Source organism: Heteronotia binoei, chromosome 10, assembly GCF_032191835.1.
Source record: "Heteronotia binoei isolate CCM8104 ecotype False Entrance Well chromosome 10, APGP_CSIRO_Hbin_v1, whole genome shotgun sequence".
Classification (NCBI taxonomy): Eukaryota; Metazoa; Chordata; class Lepidosauria; order Squamata; family Gekkonidae; genus Heteronotia; species Heteronotia binoei.
The window spans coordinates 105,271,365-105,288,329 of record NC_083232.1 but is presented as its reverse complement, the minus strand read 5'-3'; the positions used below and the strand labels follow the sequence as shown (position 1 = coordinate 105,288,329).

General features: G+C 47.8%; 1 protein-coding gene across 2 annotated transcripts in view; it reads left to right on the top strand.

The window, feature by feature from the left end:
• Positions 1-8,905, top strand: part of RPIA (ribose 5-phosphate isomerase A) — a 53,176-nt gene extending 44,271 nt beyond the window's left edge. For both annotated transcript variants that reach the window (XM_060247871.1, XM_060247870.1), the window contains 3 exons: positions 588-729; positions 2,600-2,699; positions 6,124-8,905. In XM_060247871.1, the coding sequence (XP_060103854.1) occupies positions 588-729; positions 2,600-2,699; positions 6,124-6,221 (340 nt within the window). In that variant the 3' untranslated portion in view covers positions 6,222-8,905. The remainder of the gene's footprint in view (positions 1-587; positions 730-2,599; positions 2,700-6,123) is intronic.
• The last annotated feature ends 8,060 nt before the right edge of the window (positions 8,906-16,965 follow it).

Sequence of the window (16,965 nt, the reverse complement as noted above, 5' to 3'; positions counted from 1 at the left end):
TGGTCTAAAACATTAGCACTCGGCCTTAAAGATGCTTTCTTTGTATTTCTCCCATGGGATCCAGGGACCTGGGCAAAGGAAGTTCTTGCTCTTTCCTTCTTTCCCCAGGGAACCATGAAGTGGAGGAGGATCCTCAGGCAATAGAAGGAAGAGACGCTTGGCTCAGTAGCTCTGCTGTACAATTGAGAAAGCCTGGCAAAGCAAGCTATTCCTCCCTCCCCCTCAAGGGAGGAACCTCAGCCAATGGAGAAAATAGAGGCTTTGCACTCTAGCTCCTGTGCAATTGAGCAAGCCTTACAAAGTAAGCTGTGAAGCAGAAGGAAGCAAGAGAGAGGGAGAAGGAAGCAATTGCTTGGAGGCCTGATAAGAGCTCTCCAGGGGCCTAATTTGGCCCCCAGGTTGCATGTTTGACACCCCTGCCTTTCTTCTTTTTTGTGTTGTGTCTCTCAGATTGCAAGCTGTCAGTTCAAACTGAAATGCACGAATGCTTTGGCAGAAAGGAAGCATAGAAATGCCGTAAATCTGTTAAAAGTGTGCCATTTGCCATTACATGAGTGCAATTTCCGTTTCAACCTGTGTTCCAATAGAAAGAAGTCCAAAAGCCTTGGAGAGCAGTGGAAGAAAGGGATCCCTATCGAGGTCATCCCCATGGCCTATCGGCCAGTCGTCAGGACCCTGACCAAGAGGCTTGGAGGTGCTGCAGAACTGAGGATGGCTGTCAGTAAAGCGGTCAGTGCAAATGGGGGTGGGGTGGGGGCTGGAATTGCCACTCACTGAAATGCCCATGTCTGTGTTTTATATATGGGGAATGGATTAGCTGGAAGAAGCTTACCGTAGCAACAGTTACTATTCGTTAATATAATTATGACATTAAATTAGTAGCTCTTGGCTTTCCAGACAGTGCCAAATAAGGAAACTTTTTTGTTCTTGCCAAATTCCATCAGTGACAGGCAGTTAATATTGTTTATTCAGTTTTTGGACTGCCTTCCCCTGTGGAAGATTGCTCAAGAGAGTGCCTATCAGAGAGATCTTTACATAATTTCATAAGAACTAAAAATCATAACAGTGCAGTAAATTACCAGTGAAATGGGGATGAGGCTGCCAGAGTCTGCTGCTGCCTCAACGGGGGGTGTGGAGATGGAGGAAGAGTGCCAGCCAGGAGAACCATCACTGTCCTCCACCAAACACCTGGTGGAACATCCCTGTCTTACAGGCCCTGCAGAATTGCATGAAGGCCCACAGGGCATGGATGTTGCTTGGCAGAAAATTCCACCAGGTTGGGGCCAGGGCCAAAAACACCTTAAGGACAGCCAGTGTCTTTCAGGCCAGGGACCATCAGCAGGTGATAGAGCAGGAGAGGCGATCCTGAAGGGATGTGGGTCCCTGACAGTTGAGGGCCTTAAAGTTGAATCCCAAAATGTTGAACCTGATCCAGTACTCTGCCGGAAGCCAGTGCAGCTCACGGAGCACAGGATGGCTGTGTGCAGAATCCCTGTGAGGATTTGTGCTGCTGCACTCTGGATCAGTCGGCATTCTCAGGTCGCACTCAAGGGTAGTCTTGTGTAGAGTGAGTTACAGTAGTCCAAGCTGGAGGAGACCATTGTGTGAATTATTAAATTATTAGATAGATTATTAAAATGTTTCATGCAGTCCATGCTAGTATAAGCTGTGCTTACTTTGTGGTGATAAAAATTGAAATTCCTTCTCTCCAGCTATTTGGATTCCGAAGTGCTTATAATGTAAATTGAACAAATGTTCCAAACTTTTCAGTTTTGTGTCCTAAATTTTAACTTATCCCAGAGTGCAATCAATAAATGTACAGACAGAGTTATTTCTACAAGTCTGTGGGAACCCCCAAGTTTAAAAAGACATCTTAAAAAAGAGGCCTCATTGCATAGTTCTGGACAGGCCAGGGTCAGTTTCTTGGTGGAGAACATGCAAGGAATTGCAGGGGGTGGGGGGAGACACATCACTTTCCCCCGTACTTCCTTCCCCACAGTATTTCCTCTTTCACTCCTTCTGACAGCCCTCATTATCCTGTTTTCCCTGTTGCCTTGTCTCTTTCCCACTCACTCACTCACCAACCTAACTTTTATTTGCCCTTTCTTCACATTATGCGTTATACCTCATCTGCCCAAGATCAAAGCAATCCTGGAAAGAGCTCTGCCTCCTCCCAGAGCCTTTTACCAACGAAAACCGAGGCTTGATGGCTGGCAATACTGTGGTTGTCTAGCAATAGCCACTGAGAGCGCAATCATTATAATGGGGGGTTAGCCCCTCCCAAAGTATTTTCTTTTTAAAAGAGTTCTCTGCAAGCCAAGCACTTTTCTCAGGCTTGTTGAAAAATCCATCATGTCTGTCCAGAGTTCCATTCTCTGGATTTAAGTATCTACAGAATGGATCACATTGAGAATTGAAAATGTTTATTGTCAAATGCAACTAATATGATTTCCTTTTTTCTGTAATTCGTGTATTGCATCTTAGTTTAATTTTAAATAAATCAGTTGTAAAATGAAAGGTTATTTTAACTCATTCAGTTGATGCCTTTAAAAATATTTTATAGACCAGTATTACTGAATTTTTTTCTTTTGTTTATTAGGGTCCAGTGGTGACAGACAATGGGAATTTTCTGTTGGATTGGAGATTTGATAAAGTGCATAAATGGGACGATGTGAACATAGCAATCAAGATGATACCAGGTGAAGAACGTCTAATCTCGCAGATATTCAACAGATCCTGAATGCTGGTCTCTGATATCCAGGTGCAGCTAGGTCTTTGTTTTCTGAAGTGCAGCTGACTTCTTAGGAGCAGGGGGAGTGATTTGTGGGGCTCACAGACAGCTCCTTGCGGTGCTGATGTGTCCCAGGCGAGGGCTGCAGTCCCAGGCGCATCTTCCTGGGAGGAGCCAGTCCCACAGAACTCGCTGGAACTCCCCGCGGTGGATCTCTGCTGCCATTGGCTCCCTGAGGCCTTGTTCTGGAGGGTGAGGTGAAACCAGCACTGCTGAGGGGGAGGCTGAGCACAGGCTCTGGGGTAGAATTTGTTTCACTGCTGCCCCACAAGTGGCTTCAGAATTTGTAGCTTCAGAGCAGGGTGGATCCATCCGGGATCCATCCGGGCTCCTGTGAGGCAAAGTGAAGCATTCTGAGTCCCCGCTCTGGCTCTCCTCACCTGTATCTTGAGGACTAGTGGTTTAACGAGATGAAGGAAATGCTCAAACAGTTCCCTAGCAATTTAAAAAGAGTTTCTACTTGGCAGAAGTGACTCAGCTGCAGTAGAAGGTGCTTTCTATAGCTAGAACAGCTGCTGGTAAGATGAGTGAGTGTGATTTGCTTTTCTAAAACTGCTGGGGAGCATTACCTAGGATTGCTGTGGGAGGGAACTGTGTGAGTGCTTGGTGCCTGCTGGAGAGGGGTTTCTAATTTTTGTGTGTGTCTTTTTTGTAGCTGTTGCTGAGTGAGGAAAGCTTGTTTGCCTGGGGGTAATTGCTGGACCCACCCTCTGCTGTTGCTCTGGCTGTTGAGTCAGAGGTGGGTGGGGGCATGAGCCTTTAATTTGCAAGGCTCCTCCTTGCCAGAGGTGCGAGCTCTTAGCCTGGGGGTTCTGTAGAAAGGTAGGTACTTACTCACAAGTAGTTGCAAGTGGCAACTGGTAGTGGGATTTAAAGAGAAGTCAAGATACAAAATGTTTTGAAATGGATTGCAGCAGCATGGCTGGTGAGGGAGCAGAGGCAGTGATGTGTAATGACTGTGGGATGTTTGTATTTCTACCTGAGAGTAGTAGCAATTAAACTTGCAACAAGTGTAAGTTAGTGACCCTGCTGGAGGAGAAGATACAGGAACTGGAGGCACGATTGTCCACACTGCAGTGTATAAAAGAAGGTGAATATTTTCTTGACAGAATGCATGAGGCACTCTTGAAAGGACAAGAGGAGGGAGAGGAAGTGGTATCTCAGCAATTAGAAGAGAACCCAACACAGGAAGAGGGTTCCTGAAAAAATGTAGCCCGAAGGAGAAATAAAATCAGGAGATTTTCTGAGCCTCTGCTGCTCAGCAATAGGTTCCAGGATCTCCCCAAAGTAACTGATTCTGAACCATTGGAAATAGGGCAACTTCCCCAGTCTCCACGAAGCTTGAACAAAGTTTCTCAGGATCCTGTGGATAAGAAACCTGGAGCTTCTGCTCCCCAATATAGGAAGAGGAAGGTGATGGTGATCGGAGACTCCTTGCTCAGAGGGGTAGAGCCCAAAGCGTGCCGACCGGACTTGTCATCCTGAGAGGTCTGCTGTCTGCCAAGTGCACGCATCCAGCATGTGACAGAAAGGATTGGAAGATTTATCAAGCCCACAGATTACTATCTTTTCTTGCTGATCCACGTGGGAACAAACGATACTACCCGTCATAGCCCTGAACGTATTAGAAAAGACTATGTGGCTCTGGGTCAGAAGATGAAGGAGCTGGGCGCACAGGTTGTGTTCTTGTCATTTCTTCCTGTTGAAGTCCGTGGCTTAGGATGAGAAAAAAGAATACTTAAAACAAATTACTGGCTACGTTGGTGGTGTCGTCAGGAAAGATTCAGATTTCTGGACCATGGCTTATGCTTTCAAGATGGTGGTCTTCTGTTGGGAGATGGTTTGCACCTTACGGCAGTAGGGAAAAGGGTGTTTGGTAACAGCCTTGCTAACCTAATAAGGGCTTTAAACTAAATTATATGGGGGAGTGAGATAATAATTAAAAGTCTCGTATGATGCCAGAAACTGGGGGATAAGAACATTAAAGATTTGCAGAGAGTGGTGCATACACTAGGTAATGTGAACTTTTAGGTTTGTACGGAAACTAAACCCTCAAGATGCACAAGACGTGGTTTCCAGTGTCTCTACACTAATGCACAGAGTATGGGAAACAAACAGGAGGAACTGGAAGTCCTAATGTGGGAAGGAGACTGTGAAATAATAGGCCTTACTGAAACTTGATGGGATGACACTCACAACTGGAATATTAAGATTATAAGAACATAAGAGAAGCCATGTTGGATCAGGCCAACGGCCCATCCAGTCCAACACTCTGTGTCACACAGTGGCAAAAAATTTTATATATTCACACACACTGTGGCTAATAGCCACTGATGGACCTGTGCTCCATATTTTATCTAAACCCCTCTTGAAGGTGGCTATGCTTGTGGCCGCCTCCGCCTCCCGTGGCAGTGAATTCCACATGTTAATCACCCTTTGGGTGAAGAAGTACTTCCTTTTATCCATTTTAACCTGGAGGGTGGCAGTCCAGTGACTGGCATCTTTTGGTACTTGTGTGTTCTCAAGGCCTGGCACCCTCATCTCTTCAGGCCCATCTCCATTTCCGACCCTCCCAGCTAGGGTTGCTCCCTGGTCACTTTCCAGAGCCCGGCATCACCGGTCCTCCCCAGTTGTTCTGGATGAGTCAGGTTAGGCCTGGTTCAGAGAGAGCATGCACTTAGGGGAAGCCCTAGGCATCCTGTTAGCTTTCAGTAGTACTTTAGGTTTGCTCTGGGAATAGTACACAAGTAATAATATTAGATAAAAAGGTAACGGTAGTCCCTTGTGCAAGCCCCACTCGTTTGGTTCCTGAACATTGCCTGACATCCCTCTCAGTCGTCTTCATCACAAGGCAGTGCCTGCCCAAGATTGCTGGGAGTGGAGAGCAGAAGGAAGGGATTTCCCCCTTGTCTCTTCTGGATCTGGAAGGGTTTGGCCTGACTCACAGAACACATTGCATGCTTTATTACCCTTCCTATCAGTGTTCCCGCTAAGCTGAGTTAGTGTGAGCTAGCTCTCAGTTTTTTCGCCTCCGGCTCACACAGTTTTGTCTTGGCTCAGGAAGGATGTCCACAGAGCACATTAGTTTATGCAGCAGCTCACACCTTTAATGCCAGGAGCTCACAAAGTGGAATTTTTGCTCACCAGACTCCACAGCTTAGAGGAAGCCTTGTTTCCTAGGGAGAGTGAATCCAGTCTAAGCCAGTAAAGATGTAACTGCTTGGGACTGCACTGCTGTTCTCACAAGAGCCTTGTAAGAGAAGTCAAAATGTATTATACAGAGCATTTTAATGTAGCAATGAACAGTAATCAATGGGGCTTGTCTGTTCTAGGAGTGGTGGAAACCGGTCTCTTCATCAACATGGCGGAGCGAGCTTACTTTGGTATGGAAGACGGCTCAGTCAGCATCCAAGAGAAGCCAGCCCACTGACCAGCCCTCGCCTTCTTCACCTGGCCCTCACTTGATTCTTGTTAGGGTGCCATTGACATCTTGCCTTAGAGTGTGTGTGTGTGGGGGGGGTGCACACCCAGTGAACGAGCAAGAAGTCCAGCAGACTTAACTGAAGTGAATTTTCTCCTTTAAGTCTGTTTTTTTACTTTTTTCATAAATGTTCTTAATTTTTTAAAGGACAGTTGAAAATGTTGAACACAGTTTCTTTTAAACTCTTTTCATTTGGTGTTTATACAGAATGTTTACAAAAAAGGATATGACTAGCAGTGCTTTAGCCATCTGGTTTGCTCAAGCAGTGTCTGTCAGGGAATGAAGCCCAGAAAACAGACAGTTCATAGTGCATTGGAACTCACAGATGCCTTCTTGGACCCTCTTGGTTCTCTGTTTTTTTTTTAAAAACAATTTTTTCATACTTTTTTTTTAATAATGCAGCTTGTCTAATTTTGCTATACTGCACTTGATACCTGGTCCGTGAGATATCATAATGTGAATGGCCTTTTAAGTTCTATTTAGGACTCATCATTGCATTTCTGGCAGTGCTGTGCCATTTGGCACATTATTTTCTCGTAACAGATGCGAAAGGGATGAAAAAATGGTGTGCATCCCAGGCCTGCTGCAGCTAGCCCCCAGCATGCAAAGCTGAATGGGTCACTGGCCCCAAACATGCCGTTCACACCTTAAGACCTTCCTGAAGCTGCATGAGAATAGGTGTGCCAGAGTGTCCTCTTCTGCTGTGTGGGAAGTATGGATTTGACCTAAACAGGGTGCCAACCTTTTGTTGGTCCTTTTCCAATCTGGGGAGTGTGGGTGCTAATGTTCCAGTTTCTTTGCCAATGTTCTATGTGCTAATGTTCCAGTTTCTTTATTTTCAGTCATTTGAATAGTTAATGCCCAGAGTTCAGTCTGGGGCCTAATTCTGCTTTACAGTGGAAAGTTCCTGGTTCACTGTTTCTCACATGTTGATGTTTCATGCAATGTCCTACCTAAATAGAAAGATTGATTGAGCTTTCTGCCAGACATCTTAATGTAGCAGGAACAAGGCACCTTTTAAATGTATCATATTCCATTTCTAAGTGCTTTGTACAATAATTCTGTCAAAAAAGACACCAAATTGTCTCTTTCAAGCAACAGAATTTTAAAAAAGCTGTAATGCCAATGCCCTGTGCATTTTCTTGTTTAAGTGAAACTGCATAAGTAACAGTCAGTTGAGCTCTGAGAGACAGCGGGAAGGGGAGAGTGTTTGCCTTTTCTTATCTGCTGGGGAGAATTAGCTGAGTGCTACTGTGTAGAAGGAGAGAGTCTGAGTTTATGTGTTTGCTTGCTGAGGAAGAGGAACTGCTGTTTCTGTTGTCTGTTTTGACTGGGCTGTAGCTGAGTGTAGTTGATTGCATCAGGTGATTGTTGCTGATTGGAAGTGTCTATGTTGCCTGGGCCTGACTGCTGGCCCCACTCTATTTGCATTTGTCAGGCTACACCTTGCTAGAGGGTCAAGCCTTTGGCGCAAGCTAAAGGGCTTTTGGTTAGCCTAGGGTCTCTGAAAGAAGCCCGGGAAGGACCAGGAAGCCAGGTGAGGAACCCAGGGCTGTAGTCTCCTAGTGTTCCCAATAAGGTAAGCAGACTTTCCACAAGGAGAGTCACAAAAAAAAATGGTATTAAAGGGGGGGATTGTAAATTTAAAAAGCAGTTATGAAGGCAGAATGTCAGCAGGAGGTTGGGGGCTTTCCAGTGACTTCCCACTGGACGGAAGTCTTCAGTATGTGCTCAGTGCAAAGAGCTCCTGGTTCTCAGGGAACAAGTTCACACCTTTGAGGCCAAAGTGGCTGACCTGGAGAAGCAGAGACAGTCAGGCACTTAGAGAAGACTCTCGGGGACTTGTTAGATGTGTCCCACTCTAAAAATGGGAGCCCCACTGTTGCCAGGGAGCATGAGGGTCAATAGGCAGCAGGACACCTGCTGAGGATAAGGGAAATGTGCCCCCAGAAGGGACCTCTTTTTTAGTTGGTGAGCAGGTATCCTTTTGCACCAAGGAACCATTCCTGGGCAGGGAGAGGGGGGGTTCTTGGTAGTTGGTGATTCGATCCTCAGACAAGTAGACAGCTAGGTGGCTAACTCATGTACTGACCATATGATGACTTGCCTGCCTGGTGCAAAAGTAGCAGACATTACATGTGTTCTAGATAGACTGATAGACAGTGCTGGGGAGGAGCCAGTGGTCATGGTACATGTCGGCACCAATGATGTGGGGAAATGCAGTCGTGAGGTCCTGGAGGAAAAATTTAGGCTGCTAGGCAGGAGACAAGGCCAGGATCTCCAAGGTACCCTTCTCAGAAGTGCTACCTGTTCCACACACAGGGCAGGAGAGACAGGCACAAATTAGGAGTGGAAGTTGTGTGGAAGAGACAATGGTGTAGGGAAGAAGGGTTCAAGTTTGTTAGGCACTGGGGTGCTTTTTGGAACAAGTGGAAGCTGTACAAAAGAGAGTCTCCATTTGTCCCCAGAAGGAACCAGGCTGCTTGTGCTTAAAATCAAGAAGGTTCACTATTATCCACAATTTATTTCTTCCAAAAATTCTCAACAGTGTTACAGACAAAAAACCATCTATTGCACAACACACCTACTGTCCAGAAAAATCATATATTATTAAAGTCCAACGAATCATAAAAGAACTGGTCCAGTTTCATTTCAGGAGGACCCTTCTTCAGGGGACCATCTTTTACCTTTATGGGTTCAGTGGTACTGATGTGCCATTTTTCATATCTCAGCTTTCCAAATGATAATCTCATCTAAAGTCTTTTGTTGGAACGCCACTGCCAATCCTTATCCTGCAGTATTTGATAACGTCTTGAGAGAAGGGGAACTTGTGGATCTCCTGACAAAAATATGTAATCTTTCATTACATACTGTCACTTTAAAGAGATCGAGATCAGCCTATGTTAAACAGCCAGCCAGCACCCGAAGATCTGCAGCACACTAGCACCTTCTTTTCCGCACTGACACTTTAAAGAGCACTTTAAGAACTGCAGCATACCATACCATCCAGCACTTTAAGAACCGCAGCATACCAGCACTTAAAATCTGCCTTCTTGCACTTTAAAGAGACTGAGAACTCAATGTTAAAACCATCTAGTACTCTAAGAACTGCAGCATACCAGTACTTCCAGCCTTCCAGCAAACAAATTACCCGCTGCAATTGGTGACCCCACCCATTTATTATTTATGGTTATTTTTTGGGTCTTAAATTGATTTAAAAATTGATTGAATGACTTTATTTAGACCTAAGGGATTATTTATCCACTAAATTGAGATAAGATAGTTGACCAATTAATTAGAAATTGAGGGTGGGGGGAGGGGGTGAACTAAAATAACATTTAAAAAAATATTTATATATATATATATATATTTCTCTTTAATTGGCTGAGATGATTAGTAGTGGTTAGAAAATTTTTAGGTAGAGTGGGCGAAAGAACAGAATACGTTTGTGTAGCTGTTGATTCAAGGTAGTGACCCAGACTTCGGAAGATCTTTGGTAAATGATGTCGGGCCAGGGGATTCCAGTGCTCCTGGGGAGGGGAAAGTACAGCGGTGGGAGCAGGCAGAGTGTGAATGGAAGGAGTTTGAGACACAAAAGGGCTCGCTCCCCTTCCAGCCTGTGTCCCATCCCAAGGATGGCAAGTGTCAATTACCTTGTCCGGGAACGAGTGTAATTTTACCACGTGATCAGAACAGGGCTAATTTCTTGGCCGTAGGCAGTTGAGCGCACAGGATGAAGTGGGCTTGTTTAGAGAACGTGTCAACCACCACTAGTATTACTGTTTTCCCTCGGGAGGGGGGTAGTTCCACTATGAAGTCCATGGACACTACCGACCATGGCCGCTTGGCTGTCTCTGTTGGGTGCAGGAGCCCTGGGGGTTTCCCCCCCAACTTCGCTTAGCCATGGTGCACGCTGGGCAGCTGGTTACAAATTCCGACACGTCCTTCCTTAGGGACGGTCACCAGAATTGCCGGTTGACTAGGTATAGGGTTTTTACGTAACCAAAATGCCCGGCTAGCTTGGAGGAGTGGCAGAGCTGCAGGATCTCCCTTCGCAGCCCCTCGGGGATGTAAAGCTTTCCCCCCTTGTACCAGAGTCCGTCTTTCCCCTTCAGCACTCCCTCTGGCCAGATCCCCCCTTCCCTCTCCGCTTCCAGGGCAATCCGTTCGCGGCTCAGCCCGTCCAGCTCCCTCCTTTTTTGGGATCGGGTGGTGACCATGGCCGCCACTTGGGAGGGCGGAATTAAAGAGTCTACCACCTCTTCCCTCTGGCTCTCATGTTGCGGGAGCCGAGAAAGAGCATTGGCCAGAAAGTTCCTTGTCCCCAGGATGTGCCTCAGAGTAAAATCGAACTTGGAAAAGAAGCCCGCCCACCGAATTTGTTTTTCGCTCAGTTTTCTTTTCCCCGTCAGGGCCTCAAGGTTTTTGTGGTCCGTCCAGATCTCAAACGGCACTTTCGCTCCCTCTAGCCAAGATCTCAAAGTTTTAAGGGCAACATGACCGCAAACGCTTCCTTATCCCACACTGACCAATTTCTCTGTTCCCCCGAGAATTTTCGGGAGATGTAGGCGCAGGGTCGTAGTTTCCCCTCCCCATCGGGGTGTTGAACGCTGTTTTCCACTCATCTCCCTCCTTGATGCGCACTTGGAAGTACGCGTCCCTCAAGTCCAACTTAGTGAAAATCTTCCCCCCGGAAACCGTGTTCAGCAGGTCCCGGATGAGGGGGATGGGGTAGGCGTTGGACATAGAAATCGTGTTTATTCCGCGAAAATCCGTACAAAGTCTAAGCGAGCCGTCCTTCTTCTTTCGGAAGAGTACTGGGGCGGCGTGGGGGGCCGTAGCGGGCCTAATGAACCTCCGCTCCAGATTCTGATCTAGGAACTTGCACAATTCCTTTTTCTCTGCCCACCCCATCTGGTAAAGTTTGGCTTTTGGCAGGCTCTCTCCCGGGATCAGTTCTATGGCGCAGTCTGTGTTCCGATGGGGGGGCAGCTGGTTAGCTTCCTGCTCACTAAACACCCCCATCAGGTCACGGGATACGCTCGGGACGTGGTGTGCCTCCTCCACCAAAAAGCACGCCCTCTCTTTGGCCACGGGTGCACGCGGCCCCCACGCCGTGTCCCATAGTGGCTTTTGCACAGGGGGTCCAAGAACCGGATGGTTTGGGCCCTCCACCGGATGCTCGGCTCGTGCTTTTCCAGCCAACCCACCCCCAACACTACATGAGGGGGCGATGACAAAAATTTCATGATCCCAATGTTCCTTGATCCCCATGGGGCAGGGCTGAGTTGCTAGCGTGCACGGCTCCCCGCACATCACAGACCCGTCCATCTGCTCAAACAGCATCGGGTGCGGTAGTTGTGAGCTCTCGACCCCAGTGCCTCCACTACCTTGGGGGAAATTCGGTTGCACCCAGAGTCCACTAGGGCCCGTATCTGCAGGAACCTTTTCAGTTTGGGGTTTAGCAACTTCACAGTAACAAAACATAAATGTCCCGTTACTCTCACCGTCAGTGGTGCCTCTTCCCGCTCGACCTGCTGGTTGGCGCCGTTCAGAGCAGGCTGGTCTCGTTTCCCACCGGCTCTTCCGCCCAGGCGAGGTCGGCTAATTCCGCTGACAGCAGCACCTCTTCGTCCAGCAGCTCCTTGGTCGCCACCGCGCTGCTCTTCGCCGCATCCTTAGAGTGGCCAGTCGTCTTCTTGGGCCCCGGGGTGCTTGGTTTGGGGCCTGCCGGGGGTGCTCGAGCAGTGGGGGGTTGAGGGCAATTGGAGGCGAGGTGACCCGGATCCCCGCATCGGAAACAGTGACGGGGCCCCACCAGCACCGCCGCCGCGGACCTCTTGGTCTTCTGGGTCTCGGCTTTCCCTGGAGCGGCCTTAGGTTGGGTTTTGCCCGACTGGTGTTGGCGCTGCATCGCCACCCACTTCAGGGTAGTCTCCACCTCGCCCACTAGCTGGATCCAACCCACCAAGGTGTCTGGATGGGCCTGGGTGAGTGCCCGATCCAGGATGCTAACGTTGAGCCCCCTGGTGAAGTGCTCGATCTTCATCAACTCGCTCCAGCCCCGGACCTTTGCTGCATTTGCCCGGAACTCGGCCTCGCTCCCCTTCCAGCCTGTGTCCCATCCCAAGGATGGCAAGTCGGTAGATTCAATAACTTTGGTGAAACAAAGTTGCTAGTTTATTGATATCATAGTTCTCGACTACAAGGAGATTGAAAGACTAAAGATCATACAGTAGAATGCAATCATATAAGGTACACTTCAAAGGGATTATTGAGGGAGGGGTATTATGCAGGGCACATTCACACATTGATGTTACAGTTTCGTTCTCAGGCCCACTTTGGCCTTGAGCGTCTCCTCCTCCGATGCCAGCCTGAGAAGGCTCTATAATCTCCTTCACATATTCCCATTTCAAAGCACAGCTACATAACAAAGGAAAGGAGGGGGTGAGGAGAGTTCAAGCTAGCAGCATTGGCATACAGTATTGCTTTACCCAGGATGCTTCTCTCCTGAACCAAAGATTTGAGTGCAGGCTTGACCAGAGTTAAAGCAGACTTGACAGCAAGTGGGAGGGCCAAGTGGAGACACTCGCCTCCGTCCCTGGTAATGTGCAATGCCAGGTCCATAAATAATAAAACCTCAGTCCTGCAAGAATTTTTCATCAGGCAGGACATGGACCTGGCTTGCGTGACGGAAACCTGGGTGCGGGAGGGGGAGACAGTTGCTCTCTCCCAAGTGGCCCCGCCTGGGTTCTTCATCCTTCACCAGGCCCGGACTAGCGGGCGGGGAGGAGGGGTGGCCTTTTTCATACGGGAGGATTGCTCCTTCAGGATACTTCTGCCGCCAGAGATCAAGGGCGTGGAGTGTGTGGGCCTGGTGTGGGATGTTGGGGAAAGTTTGGCAATCTGGCTGGTGTACCGTCCGCCTAACGCACCGGCCAGTGCCCTACCATCCCTGATGGAGGCTGTAGCAGGCTGGGCATTGGAGCACCCTTGACTTATAGTCCTGGGTGACTTCAATGTCCATGCTGAGGACGCAGCTTCCACTCGTGCGATGGACCTGGTGCTTTCCATGGCAGCACTAGGACTTTCCCAATATGTAACAGCGCCCACGCATCAAGCTGGGCACACACTAGACCTGATCTCTGCGGCGGGAGTAGTAGTGGGTCAGATATCTGCCGAGGCAGTGCCATGGTCTGACCACCAGGCCCTGAAGGCCCGTGTGGACATGCCATCCCTGTCCCGTTTAGGCGGTGAGCAGATTTTGGCTCGCCCGCGTAGTCAGATGGACCCGTTGCGGCTTCAAATGGCTATATGGGATCCCTGGCCCTCCGGCGACTCGTTGGAGCTAGTGGAGACCTGGAATGACCGGCTCTCCGAGGCCATCGACAAAATCGCTCCCCGACGTCCTCTTCATCCTCCGGTATACCCCGGAGTTGCGATCAATGAAGCAACGATTAAGACGACTAGAGAGATAATGGCGCCACGCTCGTGACGAAGCTACGAGAACATCATATAGGTCATTTATGCAGACCTATGAGATGGCTGTTCGGACTGCAAAGAAGGATCACTTTGCGTCCAGAATCGCATCTGCGACCTCGCGCCCAGCACAATTGTTTAGTATAATTCGGTCATTAACAGAACTGCTGCAGGGCAAACAAAACATTAGAGAATTGGAAACAGGCTGTGAGGCTTTTGCGAGCTTTTTCGCAGATAAGGTCTCGTCGCTCCAACACGACTTACCCACCATAATTAATACAGTAGAGGAACTTGGGGCACTGAGCACGTCTTCTGGTCCAATTCTGGACTCTTTCAATCCACTCAGTCTGGAGGAAGTCGACAGGATCCTTGCAGCTGTGCGCCCTACGACCTGTAGGTTGGACCCGTGCCCGTCTTGGCTTATAAAGGCTAGCCAAACGTGGCTGCGTGAATCACTACAGGGCATTATCAACAGGTCCCTGATTGAAGGGATCTTTCCCACACCTCTTAAAGAGGCAGTGGTCCGTCCCCTCTTTAAAAAGCCATCAGCAGACTCGGCCATATTGGCGAACTATCGGCCGGTGTCAAACCTTCCCTTTTTGGGTAAGGTCATAGAGCGGGCGGTGGCAACTCAGCTGCAGGGATTCCTGGAGGACACTTCCACGCTGGATCCATTCCAGTCCGGCTTCCGGCCAGGTCACGGGACGGAGACAGTTCTGGTCGCTCTTATAGATGACCTCATGCGACATCTGGATCAGGGCGGCTCTGCGGTGCTGTTGTTATTAGATCTGTCAGCCGCTTTTGACACGGTTGACCATCAGCTACTGACTAGCCGCCTTGCCGATGTGGGGATTCAGGGATCTGCCTTACAGTGGCTGACCTCCTTTCTCCAAGATTGGGGACAAAGGGTGGTGATAGGGGAGGAAGCATCCCAGAGGCACTCTCTTAGTTGTGGGGTTCCGCAGGGAGTGGTCCTATCCCCGATGCTATTTAATATCTATATGCGCCCCCTTGCCCAGATTGTCAGGAGGTACGGACTGGGTTGCCATCAATATGCGAATGACACCCAGCTCTATCTATTGATGGGTGGCCAGTCTGACTGTACCCTGGAAAATCTAGACCTGGCACTACAAGCCATGGCTTCTTGGCTCAGACTGAGTCAGCTGAAATTGAATCCGATGAAGACGGAGGTTCTCTACCTGGGTCGAGGCGGTCCGGGGGGAGAGATCCAGCTGCTGGCCCTTGATGGGGTACCACTAATTCCGGCTTCTAAGGTCAAGAGCTTAGGCGTGCTTCTTGAATCCTCCCTTACAATGGAGGCCCAGGTAGCAGCCACTGTTAGATCTGCCTTTTTTCATCTTTGGCAGGCGCGGCTGCTGGCCCCTTACCTGGAGCGCAACGACTTAGCGATGATAATCCATGCTACGGTCACCTCAAGAATAGATCACTGTAATGCTCTCTACATGGGGCTACCCTCGATGTTAACCCGGAGACTACAACTAGTGCAGAATGCTGCGGCACGGCTGTTAATGGGGCTGCCGCGATGGGAGCACATTCAGCCAATGCTGAGGGAGATGCACTGGTTGCCTGTTGTGTTCCGAGTTCGCTTCAAGGTGTTGGTATTAACCTTCAAAGCCCTTTATGGTCAGGGACCTGCCTATCTACGGAACCGCCTTTCCCCATATATCCCCCAGAGAGCACTGCAATCAGGGACAAAAATCTGTTGTCTGCCCCTGGCCCAAAAGAAGCCAGGCTGTGTGTGACGAGATCCAGGGCTTTTTCGGTGGCAGCACCAGAACTTTGGAACACCTTCCAGAAGCCATAAGGGCCCTGCGGGATTTTTCTGCGTTCTGCAGGGCCTGTAAGACCGAACTGTTTAAACAGGCCTTTGCTGTTTGAATCAAAAAGGGCTGCCACCGGACATCTTATAGAATGCTGGCGATCACAGTCAAGAATTCAATACCGCCTATACTGTACTGAAACAGCGCTATAGAATGGTTTTAAAATTGATATAGTAAATTATGGTTTTATATGTTTTATTGGATTGATTGTATTTTATGATGTTGTAAGCTGCCCTGAGTCCGCTTGCGGAGAGGGTGGGATATAAATTGAAAGTAATAAATAAATAAAATCTGCCTCCATTCCTGAGGACTGGAAGGTAGCTAATGTCACCCCCATCTTTAAAAAGGGTTCTAGAAGAGATCTGGGAAATTACAGGCCAGTCAGTCTGATTTGAATACCAGGAAAATTGGTGGAAACCGTTATTAAAGAGAAAATTAGTAGGCATGTTGATGAACAAAAATTATTGAGGAAGATTCCGCATGGGTTCTGTAAGGGATCTTGTCTCACTAAGCTGTTTGAGGGGGTGGACAAAGGGGACCCAATAGATGTTGTTTACCTTGACTTCCAGAAAGCTTTTGATACCTCATCAAAGGCTCCTGAGTAAGCTCGAGAGTCATGGGGTAGAAGGACAAGTCCTCTTGTGGATCAAAAACTGACTAATTAATAGAAAACGGTATAAATGGGCAATTTTCGCAGTGGAGGATGGTAAGAAGTGGGGTACTGCAGAGCTCAGTATTGGGTCTGATGCTTTTTAACTTGTTCATTAATGATTTGGAGTTGGGAGTAAGCAGTGAAGTAGCTAAGTTTATAGACGACGCTAAATTGATCAGGGTTGTAAGAGCCAATTCTAGAAAAAGTTTGGTGGCTTGCTGAAAAAAAAGTATAGTCCCGCACTTCAGGGTTGAATTTCCTCCATATATCTTCCTAATTTTATTGTTTAACCAATTAAAAAAAAAAGACTTTGGCAATTTCCCTTCTTTACAGTTATTTTTCCCCCCTCCAGATCTATCCAATGAGTTCTTAACTGTTCCATTAAAATCTCCCATTAACAATACTTGGTCATAGGTCAGCTCATCAAGCTGTTGTGTAATGTCTTTTTAAAAAGCATTCTTTGCACCATTAGGTGCATACAATCCCAATAACAACATTTTTTTCCCATTTAATATTGTCTCTACTGCTACAAATCTTCCATCTTTATCTTTAAACACTAATTTTGGCTCCAATTCTTGTTTAATATACAAAACCACTCCCCTTTTCTTCTGTTCAGCTAATGAAAAAAATTCTACTCCCAATTGTTTGTTCCATAAAAATTTATAATCCTTTTGTTTAATATGCACTTCTTGCAAACAAATTATATTCCAGTTTTGTTTCT